At 33.9% G+C, this 27,814-nt stretch overlaps 1 protein-coding gene across 1 annotated transcript; it reads right to left on the reverse strand.

Annotated features, from left to right (window-relative positions):
• Positions 1-366: 366 nt before the first annotated feature.
• LOC132736173 (neurobeachin-like protein 1) lies at positions 367-27,814 on the reverse strand (the record flags this gene model as incomplete). The annotated part of the gene is made up of 29 exons (XM_060723263.1): positions 367-1,642; positions 2,532-2,680; positions 3,150-3,311; positions 4,225-4,341; positions 4,774-4,868; positions 5,267-5,439; positions 5,941-6,050; positions 6,613-6,702; positions 8,068-8,181; positions 8,741-8,838; positions 9,504-9,621; positions 10,435-10,544; positions 11,247-11,377; positions 11,944-12,084; positions 13,828-13,952; positions 14,433-14,528; positions 14,913-15,020; positions 15,180-15,310; positions 15,857-16,005; positions 16,743-16,872; positions 17,642-17,766; positions 20,681-20,838; positions 21,314-21,463; positions 22,125-22,309; positions 23,179-23,299; positions 23,911-24,042; positions 25,197-25,306; positions 25,804-25,861; positions 26,813-27,814. Coding segments are annotated over 29 exons (4,548 nt in total), but the record flags the coding sequence as incomplete, so codon positions are not given.

Consider the following 27,814-nt stretch of genomic DNA (forward strand, 5'->3'; position numbering starts at 1 on the left):
TGACCCCAGGGGGTCCAAATACAATACCAACCCAGGTCTTCATATAAGCTTGCTATACACCAAGTTTGATTACAATATCTCATTCCTAACTCAAGTTATTGTCTGGAAACCATTTTTCTATTTTTAGTTACGGTGACCTTGACCTTGACCCCAGGGGGTCCAAATGCAATACCAACCCGAGTTTCCACATAAGGTTGCTATATACCAAGTTTGATTACAATACCTCATTCCAAACTCTAGTTATTGTCCGGAAACCATGATGTGGACCGACCGACGGACGGACGGACCGACCGACCAACCGACCGACCGACCGACAAGCTGACTCCTATATACCCCCCTAAACTTCGTTTGTGGGGGTATAAAAAGTATTTTTGGCATCAGAACTGTCAATATCTCTCTACACAATCTGTGCTGTAGATATCTCACATAACAATCTGAACTGTTGAAGAAATCAAAGACAATCTGAATTGCACTTGAAATACCTTCATTTACAATCTGAACTGTACTATTATACAAATATCTTCCTTTTCAATCTGAACTGTAATTCTGATAACTTATGAAATCTGAACTGTAAAACTGTATTAAGAAATAATATTTCTTTAGACAATATAAACTGTACTAGAGACATCTTTCTGATCAAGCTGAGCTGTAGTACAGATATCTTTAAAGAAACTGTACTATCTTTAAAGATAATCTGAACTATTATAAGAATTTTATTCATATTTCGAGAAGTTTGTAAGGCTTTTATTCATATTTCCAAATACAAAGTTTTTATGTTGAGATTTTTATTCCACTGGTCACAAATTGAGATTCCATTCCTCGCTATTAATCATCTGTAATCAAAGTTTCATTTCATTCATCTTACTACTAGAGATAATCAGAACTGTAGGGAAGATTTTATTAGTGTCTCTAAAGGCATCTGTGTTCTTCACTTCATATTATAAATATCACACTTATTAATCCAAATGTACTCTCAGTGCCTGAAAGGGCGGATGGTCCCTTATTAAGCCTAGAATACATAATACATACATACAATCAATCCAAACTTGGTTTGAGATTTCATTCATTCCTATAAATAATCTGTTTAACAAATGAAATATCATTTATCTCCAAAAAATCATGTTCTTTAGGTAAAAGTTAAATTTTCTTTGAAAGATCATGTAATCACCAATTCTTAATTTTAATAATCTCCCGAAAGTCGTTTAATTCTCCACTAAACTATTTTCAATCACACAAAAGAAGTTCATGTTTCAAATTATCTTTTTTTTAATCTCCCTAAAAAAATCTGACATTCAGTTGTGATTTTATAAATCTCCAAAACACTTATCTCAACTTCCATGAACGTTTGCATGTACTAAATCTCCCAAAAGTCAAAAGATCTGCGGTTAACATTTTATAAATCTCCCAAAAATTATCTGATCTCCAGTGAACATTTACATGTACTTTAATCTCCCAAATGTCATAAAACCTTCAGTTAACATTCTATAAACCTCCTAAGGATGATCTGACTTCCGGCTGAGACTTTATTCCTATGATTATAAGTTTTCCGTCCTTGAGTCCGGCCAACAGGTGACTGTTACCGTTAGTCAAGGCAACACTGTGTATAGGCACTATTAGAGGTATTGAGGTCAGCTGCTTCAAACTGAAAATGAAGGGAATGAAAAAAAAAATCAATTATCATTGACAGTACAATTTTTTAATAGATATACTATACAAAAATGTAAATCAATATTCATGCACTTAATGGATACCTTGGAATTTCATGGCTTAATCGATAAAGACAATGGGAAGTATTAAAAAGAAATTGTACATGTATTCTTTTATTATGTCAACAAAACAACAGCACATCTTTATGCTGAATAACTATGCTCCATTTCTTTTCTGTGTAAGATACAATAATTGCATTTAATACAACAGTCATTAACCATAATGTAAAATAACCTATTTCCCTCTTTCGAAAAACCATTGTCAGAACCAATGGGTACTGTTTGTTTTTTTGTTTTGGGTTTAACGTCACATCAACACAGTATAGGTCATATCGCGATGTTCCAGCTTTACTGGTTGAGGAAGACCTCAGGTGCCCTGCATTATTTCAGGCATGAGCGGGCACCTGAGTAGAACCACCAACGTTCAGTAAGCTAGCTGGATAACTTCCTCACATGAAAGAATCCAAAGTCCGTGTCGGGTTTCGAACCCACAGCGGTAAGGGGCAGGTGATTTGAAGTCAACGACCTTAACCACTCGGCCATGGATGCCCCCAATGGGTACTGATTCTGCTGAGCTACATGCATGTGAATGAAGTGTATACCTTACCATTATGCATCGGTTTCTGGAGAAGTTGATAACAACTTTGTGTTTCAATTTACTTTTTAAACAGCTGTCTATGTTTGCTGACAATAGTTGGTTCTAGATGATGTGCACAAAACATTGTTTACAATGAGCAGGCTCAATCAAATGAGCAGGCATGCTGTGGACTACCTACAAGTTTTTCAAATTTCACTATTTTGTTATTTCTAAATTTCAATACTTACCCAAAAATCTCATACACGATAACATTTCCATCCATATCACCTGTTATCAAGTAATCTCCCTTGACGATCATGTGACCAAGATGGCTTTGGACTGTCTGTGTACAGATGTGTTTTCCGTTGATTGAATATAAATGTAAGGAGGTCACAACCTGCAAGTATGGAAAGCCATTCACTGATAATTTTGTTTAAAATCACAACAACAAATAGAGCATGATTGTGGCAAGATAGCAAAACTATCATTATACCTATATAAGATATTTTAATGAACGAATAGCTTTATGTTGATATGTATCTTTAATGTAAATTGTGTTGAAAATACATTCAGGGTCTTGCAATATCATTTTTTACCAGTCGCAATAGCAACATGGGTATGTGATAAACAGAGGATATTGAATGAGTGTAGTTTAATACTAAATTTATTTAACAAGTTGTATAAAATCATATTATGCAAGCCTCTGTTATCACACTAGAATAATATCGTTTTTTATTAAATGGCTTTATTACACTCCTACTCTGCCGTTTATGTGATAAATATGGTTATGACGTTATTGTCAAACCAATTAGAAACTTATGTTTTTCGCATCAAGCACATTTACAAATGAATTTAATCAAACTTACCTTTGGATCAATGGGTAAAGTTTCATGACAATATATGATAATTTGTCCCATATCATCTACAGAGAGCATTGGTATATCTAGATTAAAGCCGGGTGTTTGGGACGGTCTGAGAGTTCTCATATAATGACCCTTCCTTACAGTGTGTACCATAACTGTACCATCCTACAATATATCAAATCAAATAGATTGGTTTCTATAATTTGAAAATGATATCTTTTTTCCAAGTTTTCGACGTTTTCAAAAGTTCAAGTCAAAACAATCCTTTAGTATGTGAAAGTCAATGCGTTATGATTTATTTGTGGCAGTTGCCTTATTTTACTGGCAAACAAATCTGAATCAAATTCAGAGGACATAATAATAGCTGATACTTTAGAAAGCCTTCACAAATGGCAGACAAGTCCACATTTGGTAAACGTGCCAACATGTACTCCCTGTGCTCATGTGAACTGATTTAATAAGCTTGCAATAAGTCATAGGGTATTCATAAGTAACAGGTGCTTGTACTTGCAAGTAACCATACACATTGAATAAAACTGACTCGAAATAAATGATACAGTGATTTTAATTTAATTCAAGTTTAGGTAAGATATTAAAAGTTGATACCTCAGAAAGTTTTCATACTGGCAAGCACAGCTTAATAACAAATCTAAGAGCTTAAATAACTTACTTTACTTGTCAATACAGCTTGAACACAAATCTAAGAGCTTAAATAACTAACCTTACTTGTAAACACAGCTTGAATACAAAGCTAGGAGCTTAACTAACTTACTTTACTGGCAGACACAGCTTGAACACAAAGCTGGGAGCTTTAATAACTTACCTTACTTGCAGACACAGCTTGAATACAAAGCTGGGATCTTTAATAACTTACCTTACTTGTAAACACAGCTTGAATACAAAGCTGGGATCTTTAATAACTTACCTTACTTGCAGACACAGCTTGAATACAAAGCTGGGATCTTTAATAACTTACCTTACTTGCAGACACAGCTTGAATACAAAGCTGGGATCTTTAATAACTTACCTTACTTGCAGACACAGCTTGAATACAAAGCTGGGAGCTTTAATAACTTACCTTACTTGCAGACACAGCTAAATCAAGTTCAGATGAGATATGAACTGCTGTCACTTCATCATCATGGCCATATAAGGTCTGTAGAGGTTTGTTCAAGAGATTTACACATACTCCACCCTGAAAACATATACAGTTTTTAGTTTTATTATTTTTTTTTTTCATATCACATCAATATAGATAAGGTCATGTGAGAATTTTCCAGAAACCTCAGATGCTGCTTCATTATTTCAGGCACAAAGGGACATCAGACTAAAACCATCAACCTTCCTTTAGCTAGGCGGATAGCTTTCTAAGTTCCTGATGTGATTTGGAACAAATAGCAGTGAAAACCATTATCTCCCCCAGCCCCCACATTTTTGAAATAATTGATATAAATATATTTTCTGGGGTAGGTAGTTAAGAGTAATCTGCCTCTTTTGTTTTCTTTTAGAGCTATTATTGTGAAAAGTGAAATTCATTCAAGATGTTTAAGAAGAAAACCTAGTATAAAAATGGCTTATAAACTGGACACAATAAACTTTACTGATATCAAGAAAAGATAACTCCTACCTGTTGTTGTACTTGCCAGATCATGCAAGTTGTGTCCCTTGATCCAGTGATGAGATGGCTGCCACAGTAATCTAATGCAAGACATGTTACAATATCTGAAAGAGTATAATAAATATTTTGTTAATTTCTCTTATATTCTCTTATAATTTCTATCAATCCAAAATAAGCATGAGCTGCTCAGATTTTTATAAGTACTAATCTAATAGTGTGACAAGAGCTGACCCTTACACAGCACACTTGACTATTCTCAGTGCCAGACATTAAGAAAAGGAGTATAAAGCTATGAACTCTAACCTAGAAATGTGCTTAACTGAAATATAGCAAAATTTCAAGTTTTCAAGGCCTCTCTATTAAAACTTAAATAAATTCACACAGAAACACAATTGTTTTGTGTATGTGTGTGTGTGTGCTTTTTTTTAATGGTGAGACAAGACACAATTTTTTTAATTTTTTCCTTTAGGCGAGAGAATAAAAAAAATATATAATCCATTACCTATATGCCTGCATATATGACTGATTCTACGTCCTTTACCAATATGATACACCTGTAAGCTGTTGTCCCAGTGACCAGCACTAATCAGCAGCTTGGAATCATGGGTAACGACAAATAATTTGGCATCTACTTCCATACCCGGTGCAAACGGACTGTTGAACTTCTTTCTTGTTCTAAAAATATTCGCAAAAATCAACATAATGCATGTATGAATATACAACAAGAATCTCAGACCTTTATATTTTCACAAACTAGTCATAAATAGAAGGGAAATAACTCAAATACATTTTTAAAATATCATTCATCTTAATGATTCAACTACAACACAGAGGCAAGCCGTTGTTTCCTTGAGGAAGGAACATTACATTCATTGCTTACTACTGGTTGGTTCCAGGAACAGATACAAAAGTGTTTCAATAAGCTTATAGCTTCTAACACAATCAAACTAAAATGAATTTGTATAAACTAAAAAACTACAACACATGGTCATTCAGTCTGGCCAAGGTCTATGCCATTTCTTTGACAAACTGACAGTTCTAATAACTGCCCGTTTCAAAGACCAAATGACTAGAAATCAGTCCATTCATGAAATTTAGCAAAGTAAGGGTTATTGAATAAAATTTGCTTTGAATGTTTCAAATATTTAATCTAAAAGAGAAATCTGTAACACTCACTTCAGATTTGATACAGATGGATCTTTATCGAAGGTGAAATAATTTGTGATAGATTTATCATACGGCAACCAGCCATGTGTTCCCAGGATTCCCTCTGAAGATATTGTTACCTAGAAATGAAAATAAATATATTTAACAGCATGGCCATACTATGTAGAATGAGTTACCTTTATAATAGTTTTCATACTTTCTTTGCCTCAAATTCAAGGATAGAATTGTATTAAGAATTTCTTTTCTTACCAACTTGTATGGCATACAAGAAAACTGTTCCCTTATCCTAGATTCAAATTTTTCTTTTATCAGAAACCCTCTTAAATTGCTAAAAACTGACACAAAGTCAGCGTGATTTGTACCATGTAGAATGTATGCTATCCTTACTGACTTAAGTGGCTACTCTATTGTTTTACTAATTGCTTTTTTGGAGACATTTGTAAACCCATCTAGAAATAAATGATATATATATATAGACAAAGAGGATTTACTGAAATATATTGTTCCCATAGAAACTTAAGTATCTATAAATTAAATGAAACAAACTGTTAATAATGTAAAATTTTTTTTTAAAAAAGCCAAAAAAAACCCCCAACAAACAAAGAACGCAGTGAACAAACTTGGAATACCAGAAAATTAACATTACAAGCAAAATATGAAAAGACATCCAAATAACCTTACCATTGTATCTAACATTCCATGTTGTATAATAGATCTAGGTTGACTTCTAGGCACAGCTATATACACTAGGGGATCTGTCTCTGATGAAACCTGTAAAACAAATCCTCTAGACGTTACCTTAAAACTCTTAAACTCAAAGACTTAATTGCTTGTAATAGTTTAATGCTAAAAGTGTATCAGTTATAGATTATCTGCAAGTTACCTAATAATTATAGTGTTGTGGTATAGAACTTTTCACTATTTTTTTCCTGTGTCAGGGGTAAACAAACCTAAAAACACATATTTTTCCAGTATCAGGACTCGGGAGTAAACAAACCTTAAAACACACATTTTTCCAGTATCAGGACTCGGGAGTAAACAAACCTAAAAACACACACTTTTCCAGTATCAGGACTCGGGAGTAAACAGACCTAAAAACACACATTTTTCCAGTATCAGGACTCAGGTATCAGGACTCAGGAGTAAACAAACCTAAAAACACACATTTTTCCAGTATCAGGACTCGGGAGTAAACAAACCTAAAAACACACATTTTTCCAGTATCAGGACTCGGGAGTAAACAAACCTAAAAACACACATTTTTCCAGTATCAGGACTTGGGAGTAAACAAACCTAAAAACACTCATTTTTCCAGTATCAGGAGTAAACAAACCTAAAAACACTAATTTTTCCAGTGTCAGGGGAAAACAAACCCAAACATACACATGTCCACTGATTACTGGAGAAAATGTGTAAGTGGCCAGATAGCTAAATCGGTACAGCATGCCAGGGTCACAGGTTTGTACTTTTTTCTCACCCTTTGACATTTGGCATGCGCCTAGGACCCATAACGATATATGACTTCAGAGACTCTGAGGTGTTCTTTACACCCATGGATAAATTCACTTTAGTTTGGGAGTGTGTCACCATGTAGAAGATCTATTCATTAATTAGAAGAGACTTAAATTATGAATTGTCACGGATGAAGAAATCACATGCATTTTTGTTTAACAAGTTTATATTTTCTTTAATCAACTGTTAACTTAGATAATCACTAAACTGATAAATCATACAAAAAAATGCACAGTGATTCACAAGAAAATATTTTACATACTTCTTGGTACAATGTTTCTTTTTTTGTGCGTTGGGTTTTAATTTTCACCAGCACAGTATAGGTCTATAAATATATTGGTAATTTTCAAGCTTTACAAGTGGAGGAAGACCTCAGACGTTCTTCCATGCATTATCTAAGGCATGAATGGGCACCGATGTAGAACCAAAATCGTTTTGTAAGCTAGCTGGATAGCTTCCTCACCTGAGCTTATCAAAAGTCCCTGTCAGGATTCAAACCAAGTGATTCAAGTGGTTTAAATTCAATGACATAAACCACTCAGCCATGGATGCCCTTTGTACAGTGTCTCAACCTTACTCAAAAACAATAAATGCCTAACTTGTACACATTTATATCAAACCTACCTCGACAAAGTAGACTTTGATCTGTTCAAGGAACTGAAAAATGCTGAGATGCTTATCTGTCTTCATTGCCTTGGAAACGACCTCATCAAAGGTCAACCTCTTAGGATGAGGGTCCTACAAATATGAAATCAAAAACTGTAATATCAGACGTATATTTTGGAACATTCAAGTAGAATTAGAAAGTCCTGATATGGAAATACTGGCATTCATCATATCAATTCAAACATACAAACAAGAGTTGGCACAGGACAGAGTGCTAAAGACTTTCTTCTGTGCTTGATCAAAATCAAGAGATTTGCAGAATTTTTCTAAATTGCTTAAAAGGGTGAAAATTCATTAAAAGTCCATGTAACAATTAAAAGACTTGTTCTGTGACCTACACTGATGCCAAACAAAACAATCATGTTTGTAAATAAAGGATCTGCACATTAAAAGATTATTCAGCGAGTGACCAGTAAAAAGCAATGCAAAGGTTATCTTGGCCAGTGACCCGATATTTTTACCATGAAGACATGGATCATAAATTTAGTAGTTTCAAAAAGCTAATGAGATATGACAGTACAATGTTAGTGGTTAATGTGGCTTAAGTACTTAAGCACTTTTCCATCTGTGAGCTAATTTTCACTCAAACACACTTTTCAGTCATACAATACAATATTCATGAAATATTTACCTTTAACAATTGACATGGGGTCTGCCCAAAGTTGTTGATCATTCCCTCCAATGCTTTTCTTTCATTGACATCTTTCACAGCATCTAGATCTACAGCCCCTGTAAATATATATCATGAACTTTGGGTTTTAATTTCCAACTTCTCTGCAAGTGACAGAATATATTATTTGCTCATCCAATGAGATAAATGACGGTCACATGTTATATATGGATTTCTAAGATCAAACTTATATCTATATCTTATGAAATATTTTTATAAAATTTATCAACTGTAAAAGTTATATTGGTTCCATTATTATATGGTTGATTCCAAAAAAAATTGCAACATAGAATGTCTCTGTTATTTAATACACATGAATAATGTACGTAAACAGAATAAAATTGTCCGGTACAAAATATTATTTTGCTATTTTAAGTAGGGTTTTATCTATTTAGCAACAGTTTTGTGCATGGCCATTCGCTTTTAAGGCAATAAATTATCATATTTATTTCATACAAGCATTTTGGAAGTATATTTTTTATAAAATTCAAGCAATAATTTTTGCATCAGATATAATTATAGCTTTACACACTTTAAAATTGGTTCAGTTTTCATGACTTTGGACAGTCATTTCAATGAACTTGGTTATCAAAACACTGAAATTAAGCATCCAAAAGTAAAGAGTTTGGTCAGACAGCACAGGCCTACTCATTGACCTGTCTCTACCCTGGTGGCAATAATCTGTTACAAAAGATGTTAACTGTGTAAAAGTTAAAATTCAAACCTTCATATGTACAATAGTAGAACACATTGAGGGCCTCCACTGCGGCTGGACCTTTCTGTTTATATCCAAATATCAGATCTATCCAATTATGAAGATTATTGGACACATATTCAGATTCCTGAAGAAAAAAACACCATACCAATCACTTATCAATACTGAAACAAAGTTATTACATGTATTTGACCATTCAAAAAAATTGTAGCAATCCAATTTTATTATTGGTCTCCTGAATATTTTTTAGAAATCTAATTCAATTATTTGTCTCATGAAAAAATTGTAGCAATCAAATTTTATTATTGGCCTCATACAAAATTGTAACAATCCAATGATATTTATCATTGGCCTCTGGAAATCTTCATAATAATCTTAGGTAAATATTTGACACACAAAAATAATATCAATATGAAATATAGTAAATAACTGGACTCCATGTAAAAGACATTACATTAAATATATTACATTCAGTTAAATCTATAACCAAAAGTGTGTATTTCCTTATGGATATAAATTCATAAATCAGAATATAAGACCCTGGCAACCATTACATAAAATTCTAAAAATGCTCTGTATAATATACATGTATCTGATTTCTATAGAGATTAGTTTAATAATCTTTTTTGTTGGGTTTACATCCACAAAGACACTGTTTAGGTCACATAGCAACTTTGCAGTACTTACATGGATACTGTAAACAATAGTTATTTTCATTTTTCCTCCAGTAAAGGAATTTTACTTTATTATTTATTATTTATTATGTCTTCTGACAGGTTATATGACCATATATAAACATTTATTTGCAATATAACCCTCCCCTGGTGGAAATTGTTATATAACCTTACAACTGCTTGCACTGGGCCATATAATCTGTGAAAAATCTTTATAACTATAATATGACCAGAATTATGTGAGACCTCGCTTTTTTTCAACTTACCAATGCTTTCCTATGTTTGTATATAAAATCTTCTGGTGTCTCTGCCCACTTTGGTAATATAACATTATCAACAACTTCCCTTGAAATCTGCAGCTTCCCAAGGTCAAATTCTACATGCAGAAATACAAACATAAAATCAGTCAAATCATTTATTTCACTAATGCTTAAAGGGACTCTACTGAGGTTTTTTGACATAACACAGACTGAAGATATCTTTTTGAACTCTTGTTCCCTTGATATAGATCTGGACCAAAAACTTGTGTACAAAATTTCATATTATTAGCTCCATTTCTTCTTTAATAATACATGTAATCTGTATTGTGAAAAATGACCCAAAATGAAACGCATTTTAACACATTTTATTCTGAACAGGCTAAGACACAAACAGAAAAATACTTTAAGATTTAATTCTGATTGTCTTTTTTTATTATCTTTTGCATGTATTTCTATTTTTATTTCTGTTTAAAAAGCCTTAATTGATCAATGTAATTTTTTTCAATATTTAAATATCTAGACTTTTTGATATCAGTGAGGTTCCTTTAACCCTTTTAAAGCTAAAATAGAATAAAGTAATAGTAAATTATGTTTAATTTGGGAAAGCACAAAGGGGACATTCTTAGTTCAAATCCTTAGAAATACAGCTTATGACCCTTTACTGATGCTAAGACATTCTATGCTGTGACTTAAATGTTCAGGGAATATCCAATAACATTAAAATGAAAACATTTTCCAAAACAAACCTATATGTATTTGCAAAACAGTGAAACACACGTTTTATAATGAGGGAAAAACGCATAAAACATGGAAATTACCATTTTGATTCACCAGGAATTCAGGTAGATAGAAGAATTCTGGTATGAGTTCTTTGACATCATTTGGATTGTTGTACATAGACTTCCATGTGCCTGGTACTGAATGAAACTGTCTGTCAGCCACATCAAATCTGGTAAAATAGTTTATAGTAGAGAGATGATAATAACATTTAAAATTATTCCATTATGGCATTTTTATCTAAAAAGAACCAATGGCATAGATACATTTAAGTGTCGATATAGACAGCTACCATAAAAATTTACAGTGCACAAGTTCCCATCAAAATCAAAGGGCAAAGTAAAAATATGTAAATATCACTACTTCTATTCTGTAAGAGACTACGCAAAAAGGTAAATATCTTACCATATTGAGGCTACAGGTTATATGTTTAATATATGATATGCTATATAAGAAAACGTGGTAAATATTTATGCCTAACCTCTGTAGGGCACTATGAAATGTGGTAAATATATTGCCTCAACTCTGCAGGGCAATCTGAAATGTGGTAAATACATATGCCTCATCTCTGCAGGGCACTATGAAATGTTGTAAATATATTGCCTCAACTCTGCAGGGCAATATGAATTGTGGTAAATATTTATGCCTAACCTCTGCAGGGAAATATGAAGAGAGGTAAATGTATTGCATCAACTCTGCAGGGCAATATGAAATGTGGTACATATCTATATATCTTACCTTCCACTTTGCAGGGAAATATGTAATGTGGTAAATGGTTCCATCCGGATCATGTAATGCATGACTGTCGCAGAGTTAGAATAGTGAGTGCCGTAGTGGAACTTCTCTATCACACCAGTAGGGTCCTCAAAATGATCAAACCTGGTAGAAACAAGCAAATTCGTTGAATTTATATCCCCCGCCGAGTACTAGTTATTATTAACACAACAACTGAAGACATAAGGCTTTATTTATATATTAATCATGGCATAAACAGTAATATTCTTTGAACTTGATAAATATTCAGGGCAATAACAGAGCAATAACTTTGTGTTAAATAGTAAAATCTGGAAATGCCAATGAGATGTATGCATACTACATAACTAATCAAGGGCCATAAATCTGAGTTATAAGTATCTGACTGGAACAAGGCGACTATATGCACATCTCCTCTTAGTATCCCATAAAGTTTCATTGAATTCTAGCCAGTAGTAGCAGAGAAGTAGCGAGGAAACAAATATTTTTCTCTATGGATACTGCATAACTAATCAAGGGACAAAACTCTGAGTTAAAGTGTCTGACCGGAACAAGTTGATGATATGCGCATCTCCTCTTGGTATTGAAGGTTCCCATAAAGTTTCGTTGAATTCCAGCCAGTAGTTGCAGAGAAGTAGTGCGGAAACGATTTTTACTCTATATGCATACTACATAACTAATCAAGGGCCATAACTCTGAGTTAAAGGGTCTGACTGGAACAAGCCCACGATATGCGCATCTCCTCTTGATATTGATGATTCCCATAAAGTTTCGTTGAATTCCAGCCAGTAGTTGCAGAGATGCAGAGAACTACTCCGGAAACGATTTTTACTCCATATGCATATTGCATAACTAATCAAGGGCCATAACTCCGAGTTAAAGTGTCTGACCCGAACAAGCCGACGATATGCGCATCTCCTCTTAGTATTGAAGGTTCCCATAAAGTTTCATTGAATTCCAGCCAGTAGTTGCAGAGAAGTAGCGTGGAAACGATTTTTACTCCATATGCATACTGCATAACTAATCAAGGGCCATAACTCTGAGTTAAAGTGTCTGACCGGAACAAGCCGACGATATGCGCATCTCCTCTTGGTATTGATGATTCCCATAAAGTTTCGTTGAATTCCAGCCAGTAGTTGCAGAGAACTACTCCGGAAACGATTTTTACTCTATATGCATACTACATAACTAATCAAGGGCCATAACTCTGAGTTAAAGTGTCTGACCGGAACAAGCCGACGATATGCGCATCTCCTCTTGATATTGATGATTCCCATAAAGTTTCGTTGAATTCCAGCCAGTAGTTGCAGAGAACTACTCCGGAAACGAATTCGGACGGACGGATGGACGGACGGACGGAAGTTCTCACAGGACAGTAATTATGTGGCTACTCTATTGTTCTCTCTATTGTTCTTTTTAGCCACACAAAAGAAAATAGCCACATAAAAGCATTACGGAATGAATGACATCAAAGAGAAAGAACAGTTACCTATTGTCCCTCTAGCCACATAATTACTCTCCTGTGAGTGCGGACGGACCGACGGACAACTCCAAAACTATATCCCCCTCCCGATTCCATCGGCGGGGGATAATAATAAATGATGTAAGGGAAGGTAGATGGATTAAGTTCAATGATATAGAATTAAATTTAAACTCTGCAAAAATGTGTGTTGGTTTGACTTGGGAAAAATTCATTATTTATACTATGGACAACTCAATGAAATTTTCAAATAATTTCTTTATACATGTATATTTCTTAATTATCTTTTGCTTATCATTCTGTTTTAAGTGCCCCAGTTGATCTTTATAAGAAATAAAATTTTATGCTTTCAGGCTTTTGGACCTAAGTGGAGTTCCTTTAAGACTTACTTTTCTCTCACTTCCTCCTCATTACGAGGGTTTAGAGCACCAACTGGTTTTGATAAATCTCGAAATACTGATGCGTTGTCTAAATCAAGAGTATCCGATGTATAATCTGACAGTATCCATGGAAACTGAAAATATGATACACGGAAACATTTTTAAAATATTTGCAATTTATCCTTGCAAAGGATAATGAAAAAATTTCTTGTCTTAAAGTATTCACAGAATAAAAATCGAGACATATAAAAAATTTTTTTTTTAAATTCTATGCCAATTATGTTTTACATTTTGAAATTTTTGTTCATGACGTCATATGACATTGATGTCATTTCCTGTAAACAAGTATTCCCAATGAAGACTTTGGAAATGTTGTGTTTTTTAATTAAACAATACATTTCTAAATTAAACTGGAGTTTAAGCTGCTTTCTTTTTTCAAATTTACATATTTCCATCTTAAAATTTCTAAAGTTAATTTAAAAAAAAAATGTGTTTTTTTGTTTGTTTTTTCTCTTTTTTTCCGATTCGCATGATTCTGTTGTTCTGTTTAGCTCTATATAAACAGTAAATTATCAGCATTACAATAAATGAATCTAAAACAATACTTCACTCACCACAGGGTACTGACTCAAGTCATTATAAGTCCTTCCTGCTATTGTGTTCAACTGCATCAGGTACTCAAAATTACTAATCTCACGCTGGACCCATTTCTAAAATATTTCAATGAATCAATAAAATTATAGTATAAATACACTGTCCATATAAACATTAAATTATGTATATATTCTCTTCCATAAATTTTTTTTTAAAAAATCTCAGAATAAAGTTAATTCATATTGTTTGGTTCACCATCCCAGATTCCCTGATAGTCTGGGATTGTCCCGTAGTTATGCAAGGTTGTTTCGTATGCCTGGGTGCCCTTAATGTTGGATTGTCCCAGACGTCTGAAATTGTCCCCAAGTAATGTCCAAAATGATTATGACCGACTAAAAATGTCAAATATTGTCAAAGATAAGGAATGCCAGTTTTTTTTTATAACAATTCAATAGCTTGAATGAAGTTCATTATAAATGAAATGTATAATCATTACATACCTGACTAAGGCCTGATGCCTTCAAAAGTTCAGCAGGAGACCGTGACCCATAATAGATCAAATTTGGTGGCCTTAGACCTAAAATACGACTGTACACTTTGTTTCTGACCTGAATTACACAAGTAAAATAATCTTCACCACATAGATTCAATAAAAAAAAATCAAACTTTTCAATTAATTTCTTAACCATAGACACAAAATTTAATGTTGTAAATTAGGAAAAATTTGCCAGAGACGTTATAAAATTTTGACATCTTACAGCAATTACCTTTTTCTGAAAGTTGAGGAAATAATTGGTCTGGTCAATGAGGAACATCTCAATGGCTGATCTCCGGAGATTGTACCTTCGGAAGTGTATTTCACGCAGCTGAGGTAAACCCCACTTGAAATCTTCTCCACCTACATTTAAAAAAACTCTTTATTTTATTGCCATAATAGTGTATTGAAATTTCCTTTAAAAAATGCTAACAAAAATCTATCAAATACAATTTACCTTATAAAGAAACATTGATTGGTAATAGGGCCATTACCTATCATAGTATTTTTTATATCAATCAAGCCATAATTTTTATCTAAACATCACTATTAGTGAAATAAGAGAATTTAGGGGAAAAACAAACACAATGTTGACAATTACCTCCCTTGATTTGAAAAAAAATAATGTTTGTTAAGAATTACCACCCTTGATTGGTGCTTGGGTAAAATGTCAAGCCATACTATACAATACAGGTTACATGTCATAAATGAACTTAACTGGAGCCAAACAATTATAGTAAACCTTTCAACAGCATATATGGACCATTTATCTTATGTATACATGTTGGCTTTTTCTAGGAAAGTGGTAAAAATTTTATGAAACATTAGCGCAGTGAGCACCAGTCCTTGACCTTGAATTTTCACCATTTCATTACCCATGTATAATTCAATGAACTAAAATATTCATACCTTCATCTCTAGTGTTACTGCAGTCAAAGAAATAGACATGGGTTGTTGTGACCTCTAGACGACCTTTGATGACCTCAACCAAGGTCACAAGTTCACATTCTTCAGACAACACAAGCTTTTCTTTGTCTTGGTATTCCTCAACATTGGTACTGTAAAAGACAAATATATGATTATGAAGTAATTTACACACATGACTCTTTAATTTTTACGATGGATTGAGACCTATGTTTTTTACATTATTTTAATATTTTGCTTCCGTTTTAAGACACACAGACATTGTAAGAGTGTTTTTATGACTTACAAGCTTTACTGGTGAAAGTAGACCTCTGCTTACACTCTTTGCATTATTTCAGGCATAAGTTGGCACCTGACTAGAACCATTGGGGTTCTTTTAGTTAGCTGGAAAAAACTTCCTCACATGAAAGAATCCTAAAGACTATGGCAGGATGTGAACCAACAGAGTAGAGGAACAAGCGGTTTGAAGTTTCAACAACTTGGCCACAGAAGACCCCTACTCATTTTAAATGAAAAGCCTATTAAATACTTAAACTCAGCTTCAGAAACAGACTGGATTTATTCAATAGTAATGCACAAACTTCATTATTTAAATCTAAAGTAAGTTTGTTTTTTTCCACACCCTAAACATGTTGAGTAGGTGTCATGAACATGCCAAGTTTTGCATTTAAGTTAAATTGGTTTAACCATATTTTAGCTCAATTGGTAGACCATTAAATTTGTAACCCATCACTTAGATTCTCAACTGACTAACTAAAAGGTGAAAAGTTGCAATGTGAACTTCCTAGTGACAAAGTAATTGTCACAGTGACTATGTGACTTAAACTAAACATTTAAAAAAATAACTAATCCAAAACAATGTCTTACTGACCTTTGTGCATTCATCACATTCCAATCTTCATCTCCTATCCCATCATCCCCTATGTTCTCCTTGGATACCAGAGCTTCCTTAGCAACCATGAGTTGCTTGATTTCATCCATGAAAACATTATCTTCAACACCTGAAATATCAAACTGTATTCTATATCACACGTAAAAGCAGCCTGCTTCTTAATTGAACTGTCAAATGTTTTGGGGTTTTTTGTTTGGTTTGGTTTTACCGCACACCAACACTATTAAGGTCATATGGTGCTGCAACTGGAAAAACTAATTTGGCTTACCTCAGGTGTTACACACTTAAAGCAACACCAGGGGTTGAAACCTACTCACTTGCTGGAGCTAAATGATGTATAGACTCCACTAACTTAAACCCATTTAGCCCTTACAATCAAGTAGGGATCAATGTTGGCTACAATTCTGATGCCTAAACACTTAAAGGCAACACCTCAGCAACAAGGAATGTATTTACTGTATTAAATACTAGAACAACATATTCATTATTGAACAGTTGTGTTTATATTGTGTTTCCTGACTAATGTTCAATGAAAAATGCCATTTAACAACAAAAGAGAATCTTCATTTTTACTAGTTTTTAAAATATATCTATTTTTATTTTACCCTCATACATGCAGTGTTAAGGTTCGTCTGTAAAGTGCAACCAATTTTGACAAAAATTAACTCCAAAAATGTAGCTTTCAACATTAAGCCCCTTCTCTTAACAACTGCATGATAAGCAAGTATTCCACATTGATAGTTTTTTAATGTTTGAAAAATTGGCCACACTAAATTTTTAGCATGACAATGATGACAATAACACCAAAAATGCAGTGATCATTATAGTTCACCTTTTTTGCCAAACATACAAGGAATAAATACTTTGGCAAAACTTACCCAGATTATCTCTCAGCATACTGGCCTCTCTGTGTAAATCAAAGTTATAATTCTGTATCAGTTTAACTTTCATACGAGAGAAATTCTCCTGGTTTGATAGCTTCCAATGTAAACCTGGCCTGTCCCTAAAATAATACATCAAAATATTTGATTTTTTTGACAATGGAAACTACTAACATAATAAAATACAAGAAGTATGTTACAAATCCATAAAAACATAATCAAAACAAGATTGCATTTAAGAACAAGGAACATCGCAATGCGATGCAACCAGGTTTTCAGCAAAATATTTCACAGAAGCTTCGTCATGCAGGGGCATTTGTTTTAAAGTGAACACCGCCCGCCCACCCAAAATCACAAAACCCAGATGATATGAACAAGGACTCTTGATGAGAAAGCTTCTGTGAAAGTTTGTCAAAATAGTTTGTAGGAAGAGGTGTGCAAATAAGAATTTGTTCACTTTATATTCTATATATGGAACAAAAACAATATATTTCTATATAAGGGAAAAAAATAAATGGCAATAATTAGGTCAAACATTATCAAATCTCATAACCCTGACAACATGCAGCAAGAGTTGATGACAAAGCTTCTGTGAGAGTTTTGTCAAAATCCCTAGAGAATTGTAGGAGTTGCGCACAGAATTGCACAGAGAAGAAGTGTTCACTATATATATTCTGTATAAGGAAAAAAAACAAAGGGCCATAATTAGGTAAAAAATTATCTAATCACAAAACCCCGACAATATGTGCTATGGCACTTGATGACAAAGCTTCTGTGAAAGTTTGGTCAAAATCCGTTGAGAAATGTAGGAGAAGTTGCGCACTGTAGAAATTGTTCACTATTATATTCTGTATAAGGAAAAAATACACAAAGGGCCATAATTCGGTAAAATATTATCCAATCACAAAACCCCGACAATATGTGCCAGGCACTTGATAACAAAGCTTCTAAGAAAGTTTGGTCAAAATCCGTTGAGAAATGTAGGAGGAGTTGCGCACAGAAGAAATTGTTCACTATAATATTCTCTATAATGAAAAAAACAAAGGGCCATAATTAGGTTCAATATATACCAATTGCAAAACCCTGACAATATGTGTCAGGGCACTTGATGACAAAGCTTCTGAGAAAGTTTGGTCAAAATCCGTTGAGAAATGTAGGAGGAGTTGCGCACAGAAGAAATTGTTCACTATATATTCTATATAAGGAAAAAAAAACAAAGGGCCATATTTAGGTCAAATATTATCTAATCGCAAAACCCCGACAATATGTGCCAGGGCACTTGATGACAAAGCTTCTGTGAAAGTTTGGTCAAAATCCGTTGAGAAATGTAGGAGAAGTTGCGCACAGAAGAAATTGTTCACTATATATTCTATATAAGGAAAAAAAACAAAGGGCCATAATTAGGTCAAATATTATCTAATCGCAAAACCCGACAATATGCGCCAGGGCACTTGATGACAAAGCTTCTGTGAAAGTTTGGTCAAAATCCGTTGAGAAATGTAGGAGGAGTTGCGCACAGAAGAAATTGTTTACGCCCGCCCGCCCGTCCGCCCATCCGCCCGCCCGCCCACCCGCCCGCCCGCCCGCCCGCCGACATACCTCAATCTAATAACCAGTTTTTTCCTTCGGAAAACCTGGTTAAAAATGCTATGCCACCGCATTAACACCTAAGCTCTAGGCCTTTTGGGTCTTTACAAGAAGGTATTTTAAGTTTTTGAAGCCTTGTACCATCAGACAATAAGATTTCTTTTGATTTTTTACTATATGTATATATTGAAAATCAATGACCCTCGGGGCGGGGGCAATTTTGACCCCAGGGCTTTAATTTGAACAATCTTGCTAGAGGTTTACTACACAATGTTTCATGCAAAATATCTAACCTCTAGCATTTGCCAATTGCTAGAAGAAATTTTTTTAAAGTTTTTACTATAAGTTTTTACTATATACATATAAGGAAAACCAATGACCCCCGGGGCAGGGCCGATTTTGACCCCAGGGCTATAATTTGAACAATCTGGGTTAGGTAGAGGTCTACCTCACAATGCCTTATGCAAAATATCTAAGCTCTAGACCTTTTGGGTCTTTACAAGAAGGTATTTAAAGTTTTTACTATATGTACATATAGTGAAAATCAATGACCCCCGGGGCGGGGCCGATTTTGACCCCAGGGCTATAATTTGAACAATCTTGGTAAGGGTCTACCAGACAATGCCTTATGCAAAATATCTAAGCTCTAGGCCTTTTGGGTCTTTACAAGAAGGTATTTTAAGTTTTTACAATATGTACATAGAGTGAAAAACAATGACGCCCGAGGCGGGGCCGATTTTGACCCCAGGGCTATAATTTGAACAATCTTGGTAGAGGTCTACCTCACAATGCCTTTTGCAAAATATCTTAGCTCTAGGCCTTTTGGGTCTTTACAAGAAGGTATTTTAAGTTTTTACGATATGTACATATAGTGAAAATCAATGACCCCCGGGGCAGGCTGATTTTGACCCCAGGGCTATAATTTGAACAATCTTGGTAGAGGTCTACCAGACAATGCCTTATGCAAAATATCTAAGCTCTAGGCCTTTTGGGTCTTTACAAGAAGATTTTTTAAATTTATTCTTATAATTCCTTTTGGTTGCCATGGCAACCAGATTTCTGCATGGAATGAAATTCTTTGAACAACTTTGGAAGCCCTTCACCCAAGGATCAATCCTGCCAAGTTTGGTTGGAACTGGACTAGTGGTTTTTCACAAGAAGATTTTTTAAGTTCACTATATAATCTATATAACACACAAACAAACAAACACACACACACACAGGTGAATCGCTATATGCCACCGCATCGCAGATGCTGCGGTGGCATAAAAACAAATCTTTTCATTTCTTACATCTAACATCAATACAGTGGCAAAGCTAAATCCCTCCTTAAAAACAGTTTTATTTTTTTGTTCATTATTTACCCCCTCTGGTAAGGTATCCCTTTTTTTACGTCCCAAATGTCTATAAATTGCACAAAATAACCCTAGTAAAACATAGAAACCCTACCTTCCAGCCCAAGCTCCCCTCTCACCAGTAAAGAATCGTTTTGCTGCTCTCCATTGTTTCAGGGCAGCTGCGTGCTGATTACGTAACTGTGTTGTCACATTCTGAAACCGTTTCTCCTCATTGCTTACTTTCTTGTTGTACACATCTAATACCTGGCTCTATAGAATATAGTGAAACTTGTTTATTCTGGCTATATTCAATTAAAACAAATGAATATAAAGGATTTTTTCTCTAGTTGTATTAATCCAATTTATTTACACGATGGAACTGGAAATCATTTTTTGAGATTAATGTTCCGTTTGATAAAGATTGAGACCAATAACATGTGTGCAAAATTTCTTATCATTCGCTCTCTCCGTTTTCCTAGAATAATTATTCTACTTGTAAAAATGACCTAAAATTGAAAAGCGTTACAACTCTTAACGCCAATTTGGCATATAATAGCACATAATATGATTTTTAATTTATTTCTGAATATATTTCTAAATTATCTTTTGAATAATATTTTTTTGTAAAAATTTTTCTTTTGTTACACATAAATATATACGGTCGTCCTCAGATCTACAGGAAGTAAATAAGGAAAATCTGAACTTTTGTCAGATTGACAACCGTGCATGAAAAATGATACCATACCTGAAACTTAAGTTTACTCTCGCCGTGTTCACGGTTACGTTTATGCATGTTTATCATCATTTCTTGCTGACAGTTGGACCAGAAATCGGCTATTTTATTCGTCAAGTCCATAAATACGTTCTCTGTAAAATGCTGCTTCTGTGGCTCAACCTGAAGAGAATACAGTGGATTTAACTCACTACAGTGTTTGAGCAGTATCTCTAGATATAATAAAGATATTAGTGGCAGGGGTTACATTGCAAACAACCATTTATATAGGGCCGTATAACCTGTCAGGAATCTTTATAAAGAATTTATAATATAGCAATGTAATATGCGCCAGTACTTGAGCTACAGATGAATCCTGTAAATATCTTTATAAAGAATTTATAATATAGCAATGTAATATGCGCCAGTACTTGAGCTACAGATCAATCCTGTAAAGTTTCATTGAAATTGCGTCAGTGGTTTAATAGAAGTAGTCCAGACAAACTTTAGAAATAGAAATCATTAAAGAGCAATAACTCTGACATCATTGAAGCGGAAAATGCCAAGGATATGCACAACTAGACTTGGTACTGATCATTCCTAGAAAGTTTGGAAGAAATAACACCAGTAGATTCTGAGGAGTAGTCCGGACAAGTTTTGTGACGGACGGACGGACAGACAGACAACGGATAAGTGATCCCTGTATGTTGCTATTACTCCATAGAGGCAAAACAAAAAGTGAGATGTCTTCATAACAAGATAGCAGCCATGTATATAAAACTATAAAAATGTAACTTATCTAATGAAAAGTGACATTACAAAACATGCAGTATTATAATCTTACATAATTTTCGATGAAGGTGGTCCACTCCTCTGTCTTACAGTACGTTTTGAAATCATCGAAGAAAGTTGGGCTCATCATTGTCGAAGGTAAGTTTGGCAAATTTAAATCGAGATTCAGAAGCTGGTAGGATTTATCAATCAACGCCTTCATTACAGGTATCAGGAAACTGTAGTTGTCCGTCTCATCTACAGATACAAATATTATGATGTAAATTTGAACATAAAACACTTCAAGTACCTTCGAACCTCATCATTGGATACCCACGATTGATAAACATGTCACATAACATGCAATCAACCGTTGGTAAAATGTCTTTGACACACCTCTTATTGACTGAGTATCGGCAAATATTCCAACGGCTGATGAATGTTAATGGTTTGGCTGTGGGTATCCAACGATGTCAAACCTGTGCTCTATAGGTACCTCTGAATCAAGACATACTATTATAGTTAAACCTGTTGATAATTACAATTTTAACTGTCAAAATAAAAACTTACTAAATAACAAACAGAGCAAACAATGATCACATGACATAAATAAGCTGGCTGATGTTGGTTAACACTGGTCAAATGGGTAGAATAACATGTAGTTGCCACCAGAAGGCTGAAGGTTCAATAACTAATTAAGATTAATCTACCAAAACAATGGAAAGCACTGGTACAGAAAATGGAAAAACTCCTCAAGTATCTTAAAGTGTATGTGATAGCTCAAACGATATGGTACATTTTGTGCAAGATTACAATAAATCACCTTTTCATTTATTTGTTTTTTTATGCCTATTTCAACAGATTTTTGGTCATTCATCACTGGGCTTGCAAAATCCAATTTTGACTTGTTTGTCCTTTTTAAATCCAAGTATTTCTTAACTTATCTGTTCATTATTAATTTTTGAAATTTCCACTTGTCCATACAGGCTGTGGGACAACCTGGACAATATGGACAATTTATTTTGCCACCCTGTTCCTCAGTTGTAGGTCCACCTAACCAAAGTTTCCTAGATAACTTACCAGTAATTACCAATATAACTATCTACAAAAGAGACGAATCAACTTACCATCTACTGCCTTCACTATCACAATGTTTAGATGACCTATGAGGTAAGCCGCCTCAGCAGAACTAGAAATCAGTTTCGTCTGTACCAACATGTGAAGTCTCGCTGTAGCACTGGCACATAACTAGAGAGGAAATAAACATTATAACAACTTATGACTTATAATTTTTATGACTGCATAAAATATTGAGCACTGCCATATGTCTATATCTAAAAGTTATTATACACTAAAAGGTTGTTGGTATAACATGACAATGCAAATAAACAACATTGAAAAAGGGTAGTGCATACCTGAAACTAACTGTTGTTAAAAAAGTTTAAGACTTGTTAAAGACTTTGTCATGGGTTCCTCTCATATAAGTTTTTGTTATAAAAAGTTGCAAAGGCTCAAACATGACTGAGGAGTAGAATTCCACTATTCTTTAAATAATAAGCATGGCTTTTAAACATAAAAGATGTAACACAACAGGTTTTAAACACATAACATGTAAATTATTACTTGAATCTTTTCTTTTTTTTTCTCCTAAAATCTTAGCTTATTTTTGTTTAATTTATCTTTGTTGAAATACTTTTTGTTCATCTGGAAGCATGCAGCTTTCAAGCTTTCTTTACAAACAGGTTAAAATAAATATGCCTACACTAATGGCTGACATAAGACACAGTAGGAGAGTCCAAATTTCTTCAAATAGTTATGCCAAAAAAGTAGTTCCATCAAAACATGTTTTGAACCCATACCTCTAACTTGTTGTTTTGAGCAAAAGCCACTATCACACTTAAACCAAGATGAACCATTTCCTGCCAGCCTGCTCCACTTGGTACATCCCACACTGCTAAACTATCCAATAAACTCATTACATCCTCCAGTAACTGAAACAATGATTATATAGAAGATATTTGTATAATTAAGTGTAAGATCTGAATATATTTCACTGAGTGAGCACCAAAAGGTATATTTCACAAGTGGCGCAGCCACAAGTGAAATATGAACTTTTGATGTTCATGAGGTGAAATATATTTCAACGTTATGAGGTGAAATATATTTCAATGTTACACAAATCTAAACATATTTTCCTTTTATTTCATTCTAAGAAATGTTTAAAAAGACATTTCAACCTTACACTATATGAAAAGCGCGCCAAATAAAAATACAACGTGACTCTATTACGACGTCATGTTATTCAGCTGGTTTCCAGTACTGTGCATGCGGGTATTTCACTGAAACAACGTAACGGGCTTAAATTAAAAACAGTGAAAAATACCAAATTGATATTTTCACTGTTTCAACAGCAAGTTCAATAAATTAAGTATTGTGATTACAAGAATATGATATTCTATTTATCACATACCCAAAATAAGAACGGTTCACAGAATAAGTCATTTTTCATTTACACCCATTCCGTGTAAAGCTAACATAAGCACACTTTTATGCTATGTTTGTATAACATAAATTATGTCATGCTGCATAGTTATCACACTTATGTAATATTGTTTACAGTGTATCACTTTATTACACTCCTGTACCATAGTTTACATGATAAAATTGCATATTTCTGACATTACTACACAATTAACACTAGTTTGTTCATAATTTAAAGGCCCATTGTGCCTCAGAAATGCTTTTATTATTATTACACAAAAGCTTTTAATTTTGGTGTACTTTTATAGTATACAAACTAAGTTACTCATTACCTAATTACCGGAACAATGTATTTTCATCTGATGCTTTAATGGCAATTAGAAGAGTTAAAGTGAATAAGTATTTTGTTTACATTTTGCTACTTTTATAACAAATTAAGTCACATTTATCAGTAATTTTTTCATGTAACAAGCATCTAACATTTCTCGTAAACACAATTAAATTCAAGTTTGCCTTTTCTAAAGTAGTAGAAATCATTTGTTTCCGAGACATAATGAGCCTTTAAGAATAATTGCGTTTTTTCACATATAATCTCTATGGATGAAAGCTACAACAGTACTTTTTTATAATTTTACCACAACAGGTATATTGTCTGTCTACCTACCATTTCACTGTACATCTGTCCATCCATGCTGGCTTCATTCTTAAAGAGGGAGTATCTGACCAACCGTACCAGCTCAATAGCATTTTCCATATACGACTGTGATGAGTGACCTGTCAATATAAGAAATAAATTGTAATGTGAAATAAATTGTAATGTGTTTGATTGAAACATTATAATGTTTCCATAATAATAATTACTGTAAGAAGAACATTTATCATTCCATTTAATATGATAAGGCCATTCATAAAATTATTTATATTGTTTCTATGAATTAATAAAGATTACTGCTACAGAACATTATTACAATTCAACATGTTTAAGCCATTCAAATGATATTTTATGGGGAGAGTGTTTGCCTAATTCACAAACTGGGACTTCAACTGAAGTCCCAAAAGTCAAAAACATCATAGGGAAATTTGGGAAATTTCTTTACAACTTATCGGCTGGGGCACTTAAAAACGCTTTAACGCATCTGCCACAAGATTATTTAAGAAATACATGTATAACCCCAAAGAAATTATATAATTTTAAAAATCGTTTATTTTTTAGTTATTCTTTAGGCTGATATTGAATGAAAAAAATGTTACAACGCTAAATTCAGTTTTACCGTTGATTTTTCCACAACTAGAATTTATATTCTGGGGGGAAACAGTGAGCGAAATGATCTGAAAATTTTTGCACAAAGTTATTAATTTCTAAGACATTAAAAACAAAGGAGAGCAATTAAAATCTCAAAAAATTATTACTCCAGTTTTCCTAATCATGCAAAAAAAACCTACAGTGGAGTCCTTTTAAAATTGATCTACCTTCTATACCCAGGGGTTTTTGGGGTTTTAAAAACTACTATGTATTGATCTTTTTTTTTCCACTCTTTGTGTGTTTTTTTTCATTTTAGCCAACTTCAAAAATATTTCTCAAAAATTTAAAAATAGAATGCTTAGGTTTAATGGTCAGCCCCTTTTTAACCTTTAAGTCTTTTAAAAAAATCATTAAAAATTTAAAATTTTTTTACCAGCAAAACTTTTTATATCTGTGGGACAAAACAAAGGGAACATCATCTCTAACAGTCGTCTCTTTAACTTTGGCTACTGGACACATCAGCCCCATTGGTCTGACTTTATATTTGGGAAGCCATTTCAAACACCTGGAACCCCTCTCCTTTAAAAAAAACCCTTAAAAAAAAAAGGGTTTCCCTTTTAATACCCCAAATTTAAAACATGTACCAAATTTAAAAACAAATATGAAAATTTTTGAGTTTTTTTTTTCTGTTTTACTTTTTTTCTTTCAATTTAAATTATGTTGCTTTAAATATTATGAAAATTAAAAATAAATCTTTTTCACCAAGAGACCTGTTGTCAAAAACAGGCCCAATCAGACAGGGCCTGCATTTTTTTCAATTATGCCTGTTTTGGCATTCTTTAAGGTTTCTATTTTATTTTATTTTTGCCTTGTTCAAACAGATTGTTAGGAAGCACATTGTTTCAACTTAATATTGACATGTTGTATGCTCTTATCTTCCTTACTCATAACAAAATTTTTAATACAAAACATGATACTATTTGCAAAATGAAAAGCATATCTCACATTCAAAAATACATAAGAATTTTTTTTTTCACCTTCCATGCAGCTTCATCGGAGCCTTCTACACCCTTCCACATTACTGTATACAATATAATCAGCAGATTCTGACACAACTCTTCCGAATTCTCTACCACATCCATCAGAAAACTCCCTCGTAGTCCTAGACTATTCAACATCCTGTGCGTGTTATTCTGATGCCAAGATGATGACAGGGAATCCCGCCTCATTTCCACCTCTTCCGCTAAATCTATCCCACTTTCACTTTGAGAGAGTTGTGATATTGACGATGAACTTACATCTTTTTCAAGCGATTTTCGTTCTGCGGCTCTTTGAGCGATGGTGCTTAAATCCTCCGCGCTAGCGCTTGAACTCCGACTCATCGGCTGAATATAGTCATCAGGACCGGAGGCTCCAAGATCTCCGAAAAGTTGAGATTTTAGATAGAGAGGGGTAGATGGTGTGTTGAGGGAAGATGAGAAGAATTCGACACTTTCTTTACGAGTTGCATCACCTCCTGGGCTTAAATTTAGATGCATTGGAGGGGACGGTTTTTGAACACTTAATTCCTTACTACTATCACAATTTTCCTTATCACTCTTTTGATCAATTTCACTATCACAGTTATGGCCGTTAACAATGTTGTTAGGTGATATTGCACTTATACCTCGAGGAGAATCATAATCTCTTAACAAAGGACTTTTCTCTACATTCTGCTCAGAATCGTCTCCCTTTGAACAGGTTTCATCAGAGTCGCCTCCCTTTGTTCTATTTTCATCACAGTCTGCCTGTTTCTCCATGGTTATATCACAGTCAAACACGTCAAGGTCACTTGTTTCCATGGAGATAGGGCGGAGAATAAAAAGTTTAGAAAGAGCTTCCTGCCATCCTAACTGTTTGGCGAAACTTTTCGCACCACCGTTTTTTGACACTAATATTGACAGAATTTGGCGGCTAGCTTCTAGTTTAATATCAAATCCACTAGTATATATCAACTGTAATACAGCTAGTACTGCGTTGTAACTCTGAGGATTATCTGA

This window comes from Ruditapes philippinarum, unplaced genomic scaffold (assembly GCF_026571515.1).
Source record: "Ruditapes philippinarum isolate M1 unplaced genomic scaffold, ASM2657151v2 ctg4280_1_1_1_1, whole genome shotgun sequence".
Classification (NCBI taxonomy): domain Eukaryota; kingdom Metazoa; phylum Mollusca; class Bivalvia; order Venerida; family Veneridae; genus Ruditapes; species Ruditapes philippinarum.